General features: G+C 36.2%; 1 protein-coding gene across 1 annotated transcript; it reads left to right on the forward strand.

The window, feature by feature from the left end:
• The first annotated feature begins 1,953 nt into the window (after nt 1-1,953).
• LOC114481522 (NHL repeat-containing protein 3-like) lies at nt 1,954-9,887 on the forward strand. Its single transcript, XM_028476432.1, has 3 exons — nt 1,954-2,333; nt 6,524-6,726; nt 8,787-9,887. Exons 1-3 carry the CDS (start codon nt 2,093-2,095, stop codon nt 9,384-9,386), a joined length of 1,044 nt encoding a protein of 347 aa, XP_028332233.1. The 5' UTR covers nt 1,954-2,092; the 3' UTR covers nt 9,387-9,887.
• Nucleotides 9,888-16,155: the final 6,268 nt, after the last annotated feature.

Below are 16,155 nucleotides of genomic sequence, written 5' to 3' on the forward strand. Positions count from 1 at the left end.
AGACGCGTTCAAGCAAATTGAGTACAGTATTCATAAAAATTTAAGGTGGGTAACATTGACTCATTACACTGATCCTAGCACAAAGAACTTGCTTCAAGCCACGTCCCCCTTTCTGGAGTTTGCAGGTTCTCCAGAAGCTTCTGTTTTACCCTGTATCTCCGGTTTCCTCGAACTGTTTGCAAATTAAAATGTTTTGATTTAATTGGGTTTCAAAATACTGCGATGGACCTGCGCCCTTGGATATATATCTCTGATATGTGAGGACATTATGTTTTCCATGCTACGTCTCCAAAATATCATTCGTGTACCAGTGTCAGTAACATACCGGTGCTCACATTCTCGCGCTGTTTATTTTTATAAACCACAAACCTTACTCGGTAAGTGTCGTGCACATCTTTCTGGACCCGTTTTGTGCGTGATGCTGGGGGGAAATTAGATGGTTTTATTGCTGCAGTCTGTAAGCGGAAAGGGTTAATGCACTGCCTGTTGTTTCTAACGTCATTGGTTGTGAGACAGGAAGTGGCTCATACTGAGAAACCGCGGTGAAGTTGGTTTGATATCGATTATTGGACAGATAATCATCTGTAAAAGCTTTCATTGCCCTCATTTTAAGTATTTAAAATGTATTTTTTAATTATAACCTGAGCTCACTTTCAGCTGCTCTGTCAGTTTTAGGCCTGTACAATATTATTTAATGAGTGAGTGAGATCTAGTAAGTTTTTTTTAAGAAAATGCTTTATTTGATATTGTGCATTGTAAAAATGTCAGTGCTAAATAGATATTTTCATATTTTGATTTGGTTTATTCTTTGATGCATTAATATTTATTTATACAATTACAATGTTTTAATTTTAGTGAAGTTAGTACACATTTATACCCATAAATGCAATGAGAATAATAATTTACATAACAATTACTTTTTCTGTGTTTCAGTTTTCTTGGCCGAAAAGCAAAATAAATAATTTTGCACCTATGGATCTATTCAGGATCAGAATCAGCTTTATTGGCCAGGTATGTTTAATACACAGGGAATTTGACTTCAATGACTTCTCTGTACAATGTAAATATTAAATAATAACAATCAACTAAAAATATACAAACAGGTAATTAAATACTAATATGTACAAGACTAGATAAGATAATATAATAAGATAATAGTGCAGTGGTGATATTTGTATGAAGCAATCAAAACATATGTACAATTTTTTAAGTAACTTGAAAAAATATTGAAAAAAGTTTAAAATCCCTATTTGGAGAGTTGTACCATATATTTTGAGGCTGTATGATGGACATTCAAATAAATGATTGACAATTGACCCTCTGGCTATTGAAGATATTAAAAATCATTACATTTTCAAAAATAAAACATTAATTAAAAAATAAAAACAGTTTGAATTCAAATTGTGAGAGTTTTGCCAGGGGGGAAAAAAGAAAAAAACTGTTCAAAAAAGAAAATATGAAGCATTTTCAGGTGATTATTTGTCCAATACAACTAAACGTTCCAATCTATATGGAAATCTCTATATGATTTGATGTTTTCTAATCATATAAACATTGATTTCTGGTCATTTCAAAATATGACCAGAAATCAATATTCAAAAATAAAAACATACATTTTTGATGAATAATTTAATTATAATAACAAAATATTATATACACAAATGCAGATATGCTAAATGCCCCCCTTCATGGTCTGTTTTAAAATTGTATTGTTTCAAAGATTCTGAGATAGAATTGAAAATGTCAATGCAAGATAATTATTGTACAATATTTTCCTTTTGTGTGTTTTTTCTCATGTTGTGCATTGATGTATAGCTGAGGAAGTTGTTGCACGTTATCTTGTTTATATATATATATATATATATATATATATATATATATATATATATATATATATATATATATATATATATATATATATAAATTGTCCCATATTCCAGTATGAAACCAACTTCACGGCGGTGTTTCTCAGCGTCTCAGAGCGCCATAAAGAGTTCCGGGTTTTACCCGGACCCACTATGATGAGGAAGTGTCTCCGTGTTTATTCCGCATCAAAGCGAGTGGAAACAGGCAAAGACCGAGCACAGCCCTCATGTGGAAGTCAAGGAGAGGCCATACGTGCTTCATAGCCTCCACCATGTCTTTGTTAGCTCTTCTGATGATGGTGCTGTACGGCTTCATGAACAGCCTGCAGGCGGACGACCAGCAGCTGCTCCAGACCCCGCTCTACAAGCTGGACCCCAGCTGGCCCAAGAACCCGGAGCGCTTCACCGGGCCGGTGTTCGCAGTGGCGGTCAACCCGCTCTCAGGCCTGGTGTATGTGGCCCAAAGAGGTGAGCATGTCACGGTATGTGAAGAAAGGTCTCCTCGGTTATCAGCTAAAGTAAAAAAAGAAAATAAAAGCTATTGATATCTAATAAATTGATCCTGCGACCCTGAAAAGGAGCAAGCAGGTTGGAAAACAATGGACACACAGAACTGAAGTAAATGAATGTACAATAAAGTAGAAAAGTACAGTAAACAATAAATATTCTGGTTATGTATGACTGTTTGCTACTCAGTCAGCAGAGGTGTAAAGAGAACTGATGTCAGGGTTGGGGTCAATTATTATTGTAATCACGTAATTGATAATTAATTACAATTACGGCGTAATTATAAATAGGAATTGTACTTGGAAAAATGTGTTGCTATTGTAATTGTAATTGAGTTTAGAATAATTTACTTTGTATTTGTCATTAAAATTCAATAAGAATTCAATGGCTTACAGATATCACAGCACACTGCTCTAGGCCAGCCTTGTCCCTGTCTACAAAATACATGAACGACCAACAAGGTATTTTCCAACCAAGCCAAGAAGGACTGGTTGGAAGTTAACACTTACACAAGCCCCCAGTGGGCCCCCAATGGGCCCCCAATGGTTTCACACATGCACGGCCTGGGCTGCCATGTGAGTGCACCCTTAAAGTCACTGACCTATTGTATTTTTTGGAATCCTTGTCTGCTCTACCTCCTAAAGGTTAGTTATTGCAAACATGTTAATCAGGGTTGGTTGTTGCAGTCTATTGGTGTGTATTCCTCGGATGTCATGTGAATCATCACACCTATAGAGGTACAGTTGTTCAGCATGAATCATGGTCTGCTGTAGGTAGGTTTTTTATTATCATGGATTGGCTGTTATGAGCTAGGTTATGAAGATAATTTTACTATTAAAATAAATAAATAAATCAAGCCTAACAATGTAACCAAGAGATGTTTTTTTGTGTTTTTTAGTAATTGAGAGCGTAATTGTAATTGACTTTCAGGTGGAAAAAAAAAATTGTAATTTAATTGTAATTTTAAAAAATGCTGGCCAACGTAATTTAATTGTAATTGAACATGGATGATTGAAGATGTAATTGTAACTGAAAAATGTAAATGACCCCAAACCTGACTGACATGTCCTACTCAAGTGAAAGTACTGTTACTTGGTTGAAATTGTACTTGAGTACAAGTAAAAATTAGTGCAATTAAATGGTAGTCAAAGTAAAAGTTAGTAATTACTTTTGCCCCATGTTTGTTTTTGATTATTAATCTTGCAGGTGCATTTTACACCGAAATAACAGATAAATAATACGAATGTATACATTTAAATATGATAATAAAAGTAAAATAAATGCATAATAACTATTAAATACATAATTAATAAATAATAGATACAAAAATAAATGCTTTGAGAAAATATGTTGCGTTTAATCTGATTGGTCGGCTATGATGTGATGTATTTGATTGTTGTCTGGTCATTTCATCTCATGTAGTTTCACAATGTCCGTTGATCATTTAAAAACAAATAATATATATATTCACTCAGTTACAGTTGGGTGTAGAAATGTAACAAATTACTTTACTTCTCCTAAAACATACTGAAGTACAAGTAAAATGAGTTATTCTTTTTACTATTTAACTGTCTGCACATTTCTTGTATATTCTGCACACCCTGAGTGATCTTATGCCAAATGTAACAAGTGATTTTCTCCATTGTGAGATCAATAAAGCATTATCTTATCTTATCTTAGAAATATACTCAAAAAAGTACAAGTACCCATAAAAGCTTCTCAATTACAGTAAGGTACCGTAGTTACCGTGTCTCTCTTAACAACCTGCGACGGATTATGTGCAAGAAGCGCGCGCGCATGTGTGATAGATAATGCAGGGAGGAGATGGCTGGCGCACACACACACACACACACACACACACACGCACACAGTATTTATAATAAAAATATACTAAATGAGTAAAATAAAACTAAAAACTAAACAATATTTACACAAAAAGTACACAAAATGACAACAGAAATGCATAGAAATATACAAAAAGGCTCCAAAAACACAAAATTACTCCAAAATACATACATTACAGAAAAATACACCAAGCAACTGCAAAAATATGAAAAATATTTATACAAAAAGTACACAAAATGACAACAGAAATGCATTAAAATATACAAAAAGGCTCCAAAAACACACAAAATTACTCCAAAAAGCATACATTACATAAAAATACACCAGACAACAAAAAACATGAAAATGACTCAAAATACACAAAACTAAATATTTATACAAAAATACACAAAATAACAACAGAAATGCACAAAACTACACTAAAAAAGATACAAAAATACACAAAAAGATTCCAGAATCACACTGCAATGGCAACAAAAAACAATAATTATACAAAAAATGCACAACAACAAGACAACAGAAAGATACAAAAATGCACATAATGACTCCAAAAACATACATTACAGAAAAATACATAAAACAAAAAAAAAATAAAAATGAGTAGCAAAAACAATAATTATACAAAAAATGCACAAAAACACAACAGAAAGATGCAAAAATACACAATTATACCCCTTATGCTCCCACATGAATGCATACTTCCAACGGGCACTGTACTAGTAATACAAACAAGCTAAAAGCTGAAACCCAAGGTTTCAAAAAAGAAACTGCGTAGTATGAATTATGTTTATCAAAAATACACATTTAAAAATGTAGTATGTCTTTAATGATTGGATCTTGACTTGAAAGAAGGTACGTGTATGTTAGTTTTCTTATGCTTAGAGTCTTAATGGTTTCATAAGGCTCTCAGCTATCATTGATTAAAAAAAACATGTCTGTGTTTTATTTAAATTTGTAGTAGTTATACACACTGTATATATGATGGATGGTATTGCAGCAAACAAGAGCAAGTGCATTGGTCCATTTTTGATATAAGCCACAATAACATGCATTACACACTTGTCACAAAAAACCTCCAGTTAAATATTAATTGAAAAATATTGCACGTATAATATTGTCATTAACATTCACTACGAGTTATATTTAGTATATATTTCTAAAGATAACGGGTTGTAAGGCTGGAAAATTAATCAAAATTCAAATACGATTTTGAATATTACACTCAACGATTACAAAAATAACATAATCGGGGTAAAACAGATTACAAATATATATATATATGTATATATATATATGTATTTTAATTCTACATGTTTTATTTGCCATAAAGCATAGTTCAAATGTCCTATCCCTTCTGTTCCTATCTAACACACGCAGTTTTGCATTTGTTTACAAAAGTGAACAAACTTTTTTCAAATTTCACTTTTATTATTCTTAAGTGTTTAAAGAATATATATTAGAGTGAACGGGGATCTCCGTCAGTCTGCCCCAGGGCAGCTGTGGCTACAACAGTAGTTTGCCACCACTAAGTGTGGAGTGAAAGAATAATGCCTTAATTCTGTAAAGCGTCTTTGAGTGTCTTTGATAAAGCGCTATATAAAATTGATGCATTATTATTATTATTATTAACATACTTGAATTTATAATTTGCAGTTCCCTTGAAGTTATTTTTTGGTTTTTTAAATGCTACAGTTCTGTGGCAATTTACAAGTATCTGTAGCGGTTCGGTTGCAGTGCACTGCATTTGTTTACTAAAGGGAACATAATTGAATAATATCTTCATTCATTTTATTTATTTGCATTCAAATAATATATATATATATATATATATATATATATATATATATATATATATATATATATATATATATATATATATATATATATATTGTGTTGTGCAAAAGTGAGCATACTTAATTTTAGTGTTTGAAGGATTTTATTTATGTTTTAAACATATATTTTACATTGTTTTGTACAAAAAATTAATAACTTTTTGGTTGACAAATAATCATTTGAATAATCGTGATTTCAATTATGACTGAAATAATTGTGATGATTATTTTTTCTATATTCGAGCAGCCCTAACGGGTCGTATTACCGCCATTGCAGAGGTCAAAAGGATCATTGCCTTAGAAATCCTAAACGTTTTTGGAGCACAGCAACACAGTGACACACTAATGTTGATGTTTATAGACAGAATAAAACACATTTCATTCTTATATCACTTTTGATACGGGTAACTGTTACTGTGAGTGAGCTCTGAGGCTGATACATCTGCACTCACTGCTTTGTTTGCTTTGCTTCAGGTGAAGGGGTGCCCAAGGTTCTGGTGTTTTCAACAGATGGAGATTACCTCATGTCCTGGAATACAACCACCCTGGAGATGCCTCATGGCATATTTTTAGCAAATGCAACCTCCCTAAATCCCACTGTGTGGATCACTGATGTGGGAGATGGTCCTTACGGTCACACCATCAAACAGTACTCACCAAAAGGGAAGCTTCTGCAGGTGAGGCCTTCAGCTAGAATACAAATCTCAGAGATGAAGAAATCTGAGGGTATTTCCACTTTCAGCTTTAAATGGAACAATGGCATGGCATCATAGTTTATAACTGCTTCTCTTATTAGGCTGTGGGGGTCAATGTCTGCCTCTGAAAGCATTAGGCTCCCCTAATAATTAGCTTATTTATAATTGTCCCCTGCCACAAATTGAAAGGGGGACATAGGTTTGAGCTCCGTCCCTCTGTCCGAGTTAAACGGGACAGCATTTCTCAGAAACTGTTTAAGATACGATAACCAAATTTGGTGTGTGGCTTCAGGCTATCAATACCTTGATGGAGTTCGAAAATGAGAAGCGCACAAATTTTTTCCCCCGAGTTATTGCCCTTGTTTAGTTTTTTTACTCTTTTCAAGGGATCTTCAAATCCATTTAGGAAAAGGTTGTGAGTTAGGGATGTAACGATTATTCACAAGGCAGTTAAAAATCAATTCATAGGTACCACGGTTCACATCGATACTCTGAAAATTTAATTGCAGTACTTTTTTTAAACAGCAGGGGGCTATATATTTATCCTTCTCTTGTCCAGAAGTGTTGGCAGCCGGCGGAATCTGCTACTACTTTCTTTCTGGCCGCCTTATACTCTTAAACATGTTCATAAATTATTTCTTACCCCTTTAGCACCGAAAGAATATCTGTAATATTACGTGAATATCTGTAAAAGTCACGTTTTTCTATTAGCTCTGTCTGCATGCCAACCGACCAGTGGGTTACCAGCGCCCTCTGCTAGTCCAAACAAATATCTGACGTAAATACAGTGCAATGACTTTTTTTAAAGTCCAATTGTTAAGGCAAAAAAAAACCTTTTTAGTTGCACTTTTAAAAAGAAAAAGAACTATTATGCAGTTTTGCATTATTTACTATAGAAACAGAATTTAAATTAATAGGCTTCTTCTTCATTTGTATTATTCCTTTATTTATTTCGTTCAAGATTTATTTTTAGTTAAATTGCATTGTTTTGAATAGTTTATCAAGGGATTCTTTTGACAATGAAAAATAAGAGGAAAATAGTACAGAATATTTTTCAGTCATCATTTGTCTACAGTCCCATTTTGTAAAATAAATCTTGAGAGAATTGTATTGTGAACCCAGTATCGCGAATCGTATCGGTAGTTGAGTGAATCGTTACGTCCCTATTGTGAGTTGTAATGAGAACCAGTCTGGCGTGGGATGTCGATGACTGTCTTCTTGTTTATACAAATATTCATCAAACACCGGTTCTCTTCATTATTTGATATTTATTTCAGGGAATATATTTCTCATGTGTGTACAAGAATAGGACGTTGTTTCATTGCATGTTTTTCAATTTTTGTATGGGAAGCACTTTGTGCTACATTTGATATCTAATAAAGTTGATATGTTGAAGACGAACAAACCCTGAGGATAGACGTCCTTTTGGGTAGGAGTCCTTCAACAGTCTGTGATTTACTCGCTAACTTCAGTCACCTGAGTGTCAGTTGCGCCCTGTTTAAGGGAGAGTAAAGGTCCCTTAGGAGAGCTCTTCTTCTCTGCTTCATTGTCTACTACCAAATCGGTCACAGATTATTTTTCGGGTCTATTTTTATATATAACTATTTTTATCCTCTTTCCGTAAACAGAAAAGGGTTACATTGACATCTTTAACTTTTCATGATTTTTTTAGAGCAACCAAAAGTGGCACAAATTGGCAATTTGACAAAGCTGCTAAATGACCTAAAAATCAGGCTGAATGCTTCACTCCAATAAAAAAACAATGGGATCATCAATCACGTATTTTCAAGATGGTGGAACACAGGTTCTAAAACAGTAAAGTAGTCCCATATTTAAAAGTTAATAAAACGATTGTGGTGCAAATCGTTTTAGGCAAAGATCTTCTTATAAGTAAATTTCAAAGATTTTAGGACACATTTGTTAAAACAGTGGAGGATCCCTTTAAGTTGGATTGTGGCATAAAACTTGTAGCCAGAGGTCAAAGCTTTTAAATAATGATGTTTACGTTTTGGTGACTTTATCAATGTTTGTGTATTTGTCAGGTTCTTGGTACTGCAGGAAAAGCAGGATCTGGGTTGGATCCACTGCAGTTTGACCAGCCAGCTGAGATCTTTGTTGACGAATCTGGAGAAATGTACATTGTAGACGGTGATGGTGGCAAAAACAACCGCCTCATCAAGCTGTCTAAGGACCTGAAGATTGTGTGGATGCATGGAGAAAAAGGGCAAGGCCTTGCTCAGTTTAACATCCCACACAGCGTGACTGTGGATGGGGCCAAGAGGGTGTGGGTGGCCGACAGGGTCAACAAAAGGATCCAGGTGTTCAACTCCATCACTGGAGAATGGCTCGGCACCTGGGGAAGCTGCTTCACCGAGGACGCACCATATTCTGTCCGCCTGACTCCAAACAAGAAGTACTTTGTTGTTGTTCAGCTCAACACCAATCAGATTACTCTTCTCTCTGCACCTCCTGTGGGTCTGATTGACCAGTGCAAAGTGGCCAGTGTGATCCAACTGGCTGAAGATGTCAAACCTCACCTGGTGGATCTGGACTACAACACTGGAGCTCTGTATGTGGCTGAGATTGGAGCTCAGCAGGCACAGAAGTTCACTCCCTTCAGTCTGGGTGAAAGTTTTCTTTAGTTCGTTATTTGTCTACTCCATTGGTACGACTAACGGCTCCACAACCTTCCAAGTTGTTTACATCAAACCAAATATTGCAGTGAAGTAAACAATACAGAACTTTATAAACATGTAAGTAATTGCACAACATCCGACTGTGAATGAGAGAATATTATAGGCTCATAGTTGTTGAATGCTAATTATTTTACAATTACTTATTGTTCAAGTTTTGTTCCTATGACCAACCATTAGATTAAAGGGAAGGTGTGTGGTTTAATGACTGTAATGTTTTTCAAAAGATTGTTAAGGAACAAACTTGAACTTGAAATGAAATATTTCTGTACAGGTTAAGTGAAGTACAACACGGAGAGCAAAGTAGAATGAAATGTTTAAATTCTAGATATTGTACTTCTGACCTTTTCTGTAGTATTTTATGGATAATTAGAGTATTATGCAATAAGACCTGGAACAAAATATAGACAAAGTAATAAAAACAAGACCACTCAGAGAGTCAAACCTCGACTAAGCTCAAAACTCCTCTTTTTCAGATATTGTCAGTTATCTGCATCATTGATCCTGATCATGGCATCATAAACTTTCACATTTTAAAGACTTGGAAGAAATGTATATCCCCATTAATAAGCATACAGTATGGACACCCCCAAATGTTCAATCCAGATCCGATCCATATAAAACAAACTGACCAACCAACTGAGGAACCAATCATAAAGATCGGTCAATAACGAACCGAAGATAGACATTTTTGAAGTTTTGCCAATAATGAGGACAATAAATCTTTCTCTTCACTTGCTCTATTTCTTGTTTAACATGGATTTGACTAAACCTTTGATTTCCTTGTGTTGTGTAACTGAAAATCACTAAACAGGATTTAATGGGGTTAGCCATCATTAGCACCCCATGAACACATGCATTATATCTTTATTACCTTGATAGGTAGTATTTCTTTTGCCCCTGGTTTTTAGAAGATACATGGTTTCCTCAAAAAAAAATCTCAAATGTTTGTTTCAACAATGAAGGAACTTTTATCCATCCTTTTATTGCACTTCATCATTTACCAAAATGTCTGTTTTTTTCCTGTGTGGTGTTGCCAAAAGGAGTATATTATGTGATTATAAGGGTGGAGGGAACGTTTCAAATATTTTGAAAGTTGTGGAGTTTGTTGTTGTTTGGGGGGGTGGGGGGGGGATACCACTTGAAATCTGAGCCTCAGAACCTGCAACGTGACTTTTGGATATTTTGGATACAGCTAGTTCACCAGTAGTGCAATATGTTTTTGACACTGTTGTAAATGTACTGTAAAATACAAACATGGTGCTTTGTCCATGGGTTTAGTTTAAAACTGAGGAAGTAGCAAGTGGTGCTGCTATAAGGTGTTGAGCAAGAAGTAAGAAGTTATTGCTTTGTATAGGAAGTAAATTATATAAACGTGCATCCAGAGGAAGTAAATTAAATTGCCATGGTTTTTCCTCTATAATTCCACAATTGAAAATGCATGGCTATTTTTTCTCAGCGTAAACAACTACCAATTTTTGGGCAGATGTATAAAAATCAATCGTGGCTTGTACTTAAACATAAAAGAATGCAGTTTTTCTACATCAATCATTGAAAAAGGGATGGGCTGCCTGGTAGGTCTTGCATGTGCAAAATAAATAAAAAAAATACACTGATGTGATGTGAAAACCATTTTTTTACTCTTAGTTTTGTGTAATCTCTTCATCTTCATTTTTGATGTCTCTCTCAAAATAAGTCATTTAAATGTCATTTTTGATTCGTTTGATTTATTTTTAAATTTTTTTGTGGGGTATTTTGGAAATTATCTTGAAGTCTACTGAAAACCTAAAGTTGGATATGAAATGAAATTAAAACTGTAAGCAGTGATAACGGGCCCTCGAGGCAGGAGGCCTCTGCTTCCTACTGGCCGCATTCAAAGTAATTTACATAGCACAAAAATAATAAATGTTAAAAAATGGCAACATTCATGTCGTAACATTTATGTCTCTGTGTCCCTGTTCTCTCTCTCTGTGTGTGTGTGTGTGTGTGTTTGTTTAGTGAGAAATCAGTCACACAAGCATTACCTTTGAAAAAATGTAGCATAACAGCAGAGAATATTATGACCAAACTTTGCTATATTAGGGTCAAGTAACTAATTAATACAGAAGCAAAAATTGCAATGAACTGCACAACCAACAGGTTTGGCTGATATGTACAAAATTCACCACATGTATTCTTGACCTCAAGATGAGCAAAAAGTTACAGACCACTCTCAAAACCAAAGAGGAAGTCAGCCATCTTGGGCCAAAGGTCAAAAATGGCATTTTACCCTGGATTTGCGCAAATTTGTTTCAGGGGTTTCATCTGATTCACTTCAAACACTTAGGACCCACTGAAGATGAAAAATCAATTTTCTTTAGCAAGCCACAATTTTAAAATCACTATAACTCTCACACACAAAGTTCAATCAACCTCAAATTTCACACAAATGACATTTGACCAAACCTATTCATGATGTCGGTGGGGGGCCTTGGGGTTGGGGGCGGTGGCGTAGTGCGCCGGCTTCTAGGTGCTTTCTCGGGTGTGTATGTGGGGGGCGGTGCCTGCCTCTCGGCTTGGTGTCTGGACGGCTGCTCGGCTGGGGGGGGGGGGTTGCCTGGCCCCCCTGGCCCCCACTCTCTGCTATTCTGGCTGCGTCGTCAAGTCCGGGGCAGCGCTTGGGTTTACAGTGGCAGTATCTTGCACATACATTGGTCTACGATGCACTAAGCATGCCTTGGACTGTGGGATAAAACTTGTAGTGGGCTTAACTTTAGACACGTTGATCCCAAATACCTGTTTCAGGTATTACCACTCACTCCTTCCCTCTGCCCACAGCCACCACCATTATAGTTAAGCCTCAAGCCTACAACTTCACATCTCACTTTACAGTAATCAACTCCTCCCCACCCTTCCATTTCTCTTCCTTGAATCGCTCCTCCCTGCTCCACCCCCTCATCTAGGTGTAACACTGCCCTCTCTTTTTATATTCTCCCTTTAATAAAGTGTTTCTTACCCATCCTTAGGGAGATCTGGTGATGGTCACAATTATGCAATAAAATAATGCAATTTATTTAATTGCAATAACAAAAAAAAAAAAATGCATTGCTGTCTAAAAAAAGATTGCACCTCTTTTGATAACATGTGCAAAAAAAAAAAAAAAAAAAAATTAAATAAATAAAGCATCTTCTGTTAGGAATTGAGGATCTATGTGGTAATTTGGCTGAAGAACCATGTTCAGACATGGTTTTCAGCAAAGCAGAAAAATGATAGAAGCACTGAAAAACAAGTTCATATTTGCAGGCCTTGTGCATCATGTGCCACTACAAGATGCCTTCAGGAAACTCAGGAACATACATGTTTTTTTTTTTGTTTTTTTTTGCTTTCATGAAATAATCATTAGAAAACCATCAATTTACAAAATGTAGCAAAAATTGATGCAACTCCAGCCAGTGGAGTTGTGTTGGTATGTCCTTTATCAAGGCTTAAAAACTTCAATCAGAGCGGATTCTGCATGAAAAAACGTAAACATCACAAAGTAGCTTCACACTCCAGAGGGGTATTCCATAAAGAAGGGTTAACAAACTCTGAGTCTATCCATAAACTCTGGGTCAACATACCCAGCGATGGGAAACTCTGGGTATCGGATTCCATTACAGCTGGTATGAAGTGGGTCAATCAACCCTGAGTATGTATACCTTGGGTAACTTACGTACACGCGCGCGATAAAAAGCCATCATCAATGGATCGAAGATGAGTCGAGCTGCCATGGCAACCACCCGGAAAATAGTGATTTATTCACCGTAATGGGTGAAATAAGCCGGTGTTTGAGGAATATGAGCCTGTTCTAAATGTGCGTTCAGCCTTCAGTGATTATAGTGGCTAACGTAAATCACCCGTAATTAGTTCCACTTTTTGGTCGCTTCATCACTTTATCTCTTCAGTGACGTGACGGGTGGTGAATAATATGTATAAAATGTGTCTGAGGAGACGTGTCAGCAGCATAGGATGTCTGCATAGAGAGCCCTCCTGTTACACTGGATATTAAGACAGTAAATGCCGCTTGATATTGCATCATTTATATTGATTTTTAATGTAATATTGTCGCCAGTCATTCAATGTCCTAAAAAATGTCATAAAAAACACTGAAGCGCGTCCCACCGCTTCCACGCGCAGCATCACAATTCACTGCGCCATCATATCTTCAAAGAGCCGAGATCTACAGATTTAACTGTATAACAATATAAAACAACAATCGAGCCTTAAAAGTGTATTAATTTAAATTTTCATCTCCTCCTTTATATTATCCACAGGTTTGTATTCAGGGAACTTTACTACAGACGTCAGTAGATGTTTTAATGCAGATCAACCTCAACCTACATCCACAATGTTATAAAGAAAACTACCGTTTGCACACAAAAAAACAAAAAAAATAAAAAATGTAAAGCAACACAACATTAGTAATGATGTGAGCACGTCTGTGGTGTGTGATGTTACTAATGTGTTTCAGAGAAGAGTTAAAGTTCATTAAAGTGTTCAGAAACAGTGTTCAGGTGGGCGGAGCCAGGTAGAAACCCAGGGTTTCTTTGATAAAACCTGCCAGTGACCAGGTTTAGTTCACGGACAATGTTGCCATGGTAACATACTCAGAGAAGAACATACCTCGCATTTAGGAATGAGATACTCAAAGTTTCCCTCATTTCAGCCTGAACATACTCAGAGTTTGAACATAACCCGCTTTATGGAATACCACTCAGGCCACGCCGGAAGCAGTCAATCAATTAAATACTTCACCAATGACACACGCTCTCGGGAAGGTGGGGTGAGCCAGCGATTACAATGATCCCAAAATGCTGTGCGTTGTTACAAAGAGGAACCGTAAAAAAAAACATCACATTCTACGTAGGCGTAGACCCCCTCCCCGTAACCATACGTGCTCCTCTTAAGAATCCTGACTACACGTCAAGGCATCGTGGAACACAAGGGCTGTGATTGGTCAGCTCCAAACCTCAGCCCCGGTCACTGCCTCTTCCAGTCACACCGCCATGTTTCACCTTTTTGCAGAGCGATACGAGAGTTGTTTCTACAGTGGATTGAGTCAAAGACAGAACCGAGACGGACGAAAAGTGCAGTGTTTTATTATTGGAAGTGTCTATTGGTTATGGAAACGTATCAATAGCCCACGAGACTATGGGTATGTTTTCATTTCATTTATTTATTTAGCACATGAAACACTAACATTTAAAGTGCAAGGAGGAAGTGAAGCCCAATAGGCTTGTACTAGAGCTCCTCCCCTTTCAATTAACTTAAACAATAAAGGTGAATAGACACTTAGAAGATCATGAGGGGAAAAAAATGCACAATAAATCTTTGATATAAGTGGAAACTAATATATAAACAGACTTCACAAATATTAATATCAAAAGACAAATGTAAATATTGAACAAATTATTAATTGAAGATCAAAAAGAGAAAAAGGAAACACAAGAAGTAAATGCGGTGTAATGTAGGAGGATTCATGAATGGATAAGATGTTTTTTTTAACTGCCTTTTAAAGAACAACATGTTAGGTTAAATGTTTAAAAAAACAACAACTATAAACTGATTTAACATTATAATGAATTACAGAAAACTTTTTTCACAGCTGAGAACATGCACATTGCAAATGACAAGCTTACATTATGAAATGCATCATCAGGCTTCCTTGGTTCCCTGGGAGCTTATATTAACACAATAATATGGATTAAATAAATATGAAGACACAAATATAAAAGCACATTATAAACACATTTTTTGACGATTTCCATGAGATGACTTGTTGCATTTAGCATTATATAAATAAAGTTTAATTACCAGCTCATAGCTCATAATTAAGATGCAATAGGCATAGACTGCCGGGGGGGGGGTCTGGCATGCTCGGTTGGAGAGAGGTTGGAGAGGGCGTTAAGAGAGAGGTCATTTAGGCTAGAGAGGGACCAGAGAGGGTCCCATTCCTCTCTCAAACACTCCCTATGTCTGCTTCTTCCCTTGTGTGTTTGCTCCTGTACTCCTTCTGGCTTTTGTCTTGCAGGTCCGTGGGATCTTCAGTGTGGAGTTACAGAGTCTCAGCGGCTCTGTCTCCACCCTTTCCTCTGCACACACCCAACACAGCATAACGTGGATGGCTGTTCATCATAGGAATGGGATCCACACAAGGTTCCTGCTGCTTAACAGAAGGTTTTCCTTGCCGCCATGATGAATTCATGTTGGGTGTGGGATACATATGTATGTGTATATACGTATATATGCATATGTGTGTATCCATAAAATGAAGAGTCCGTCCTTAAGACTGCTCTACTGTAAAGTGTCTTGAGATACCATTGGTTATGATTTGGCGCTATACAAATAAAGATTGATTGATTGATTGATTGATTGATTAAATAAATCATCTGTCGACTACACTGCACAATCCAAGAAAGGGGTTTTGGGGTTTCTACTGGTGGCAGTGTGTTTACGATCAGTCTGTTAGTGACACCGAGATGTGATGTCAAAAACCAACTTGTCTTTAAAACACTTTAATGGTGTCAGCTGTCATTATGTGACTGTATGAGGATCTGTCTCTCCTGTGATCTCACTTAAACACAATCTTTGTTAACGGATAACGAGGAAGTCTTTCGAATGTGTCACTATCTTGAATCGAGCCAGGCTGTTTTTGTTCAAATGAAACCTGATTAGCTTGAACTTGGGTTTCCTGCCATAC

This window comes from Gouania willdenowi, chromosome 19 (assembly GCF_900634775.1).
Source record: "Gouania willdenowi chromosome 19, fGouWil2.1, whole genome shotgun sequence".
Lineage (NCBI taxonomy): Eukaryota > Metazoa > Chordata > Actinopteri > Blenniiformes > Gobiesocidae > Gouania > Gouania willdenowi.

Coding starts and splice junctions, on each gene's coding strand:
- LOC114481522 (XM_028476432.1), top strand. CDS start 2,093: ATGTGGAAGTCAAGGAGAGGCCATACGTGCTTCATAGCCTCCACCATG. Junction 2,334..6,523: donor GGTGTATGTGGCCCAAAGAG/GTGAGCATGTCA, acceptor GCTTTGCTTCAG/GTGAAGGGGTGCCCAAGGTT. Junction 6,727..8,786: donor CAAAAGGGAAGCTTCTGCAG/GTGAGGCCTTCA, acceptor TGTATTTGTCAG/GTTCTTGGTACTGCAGGAAA.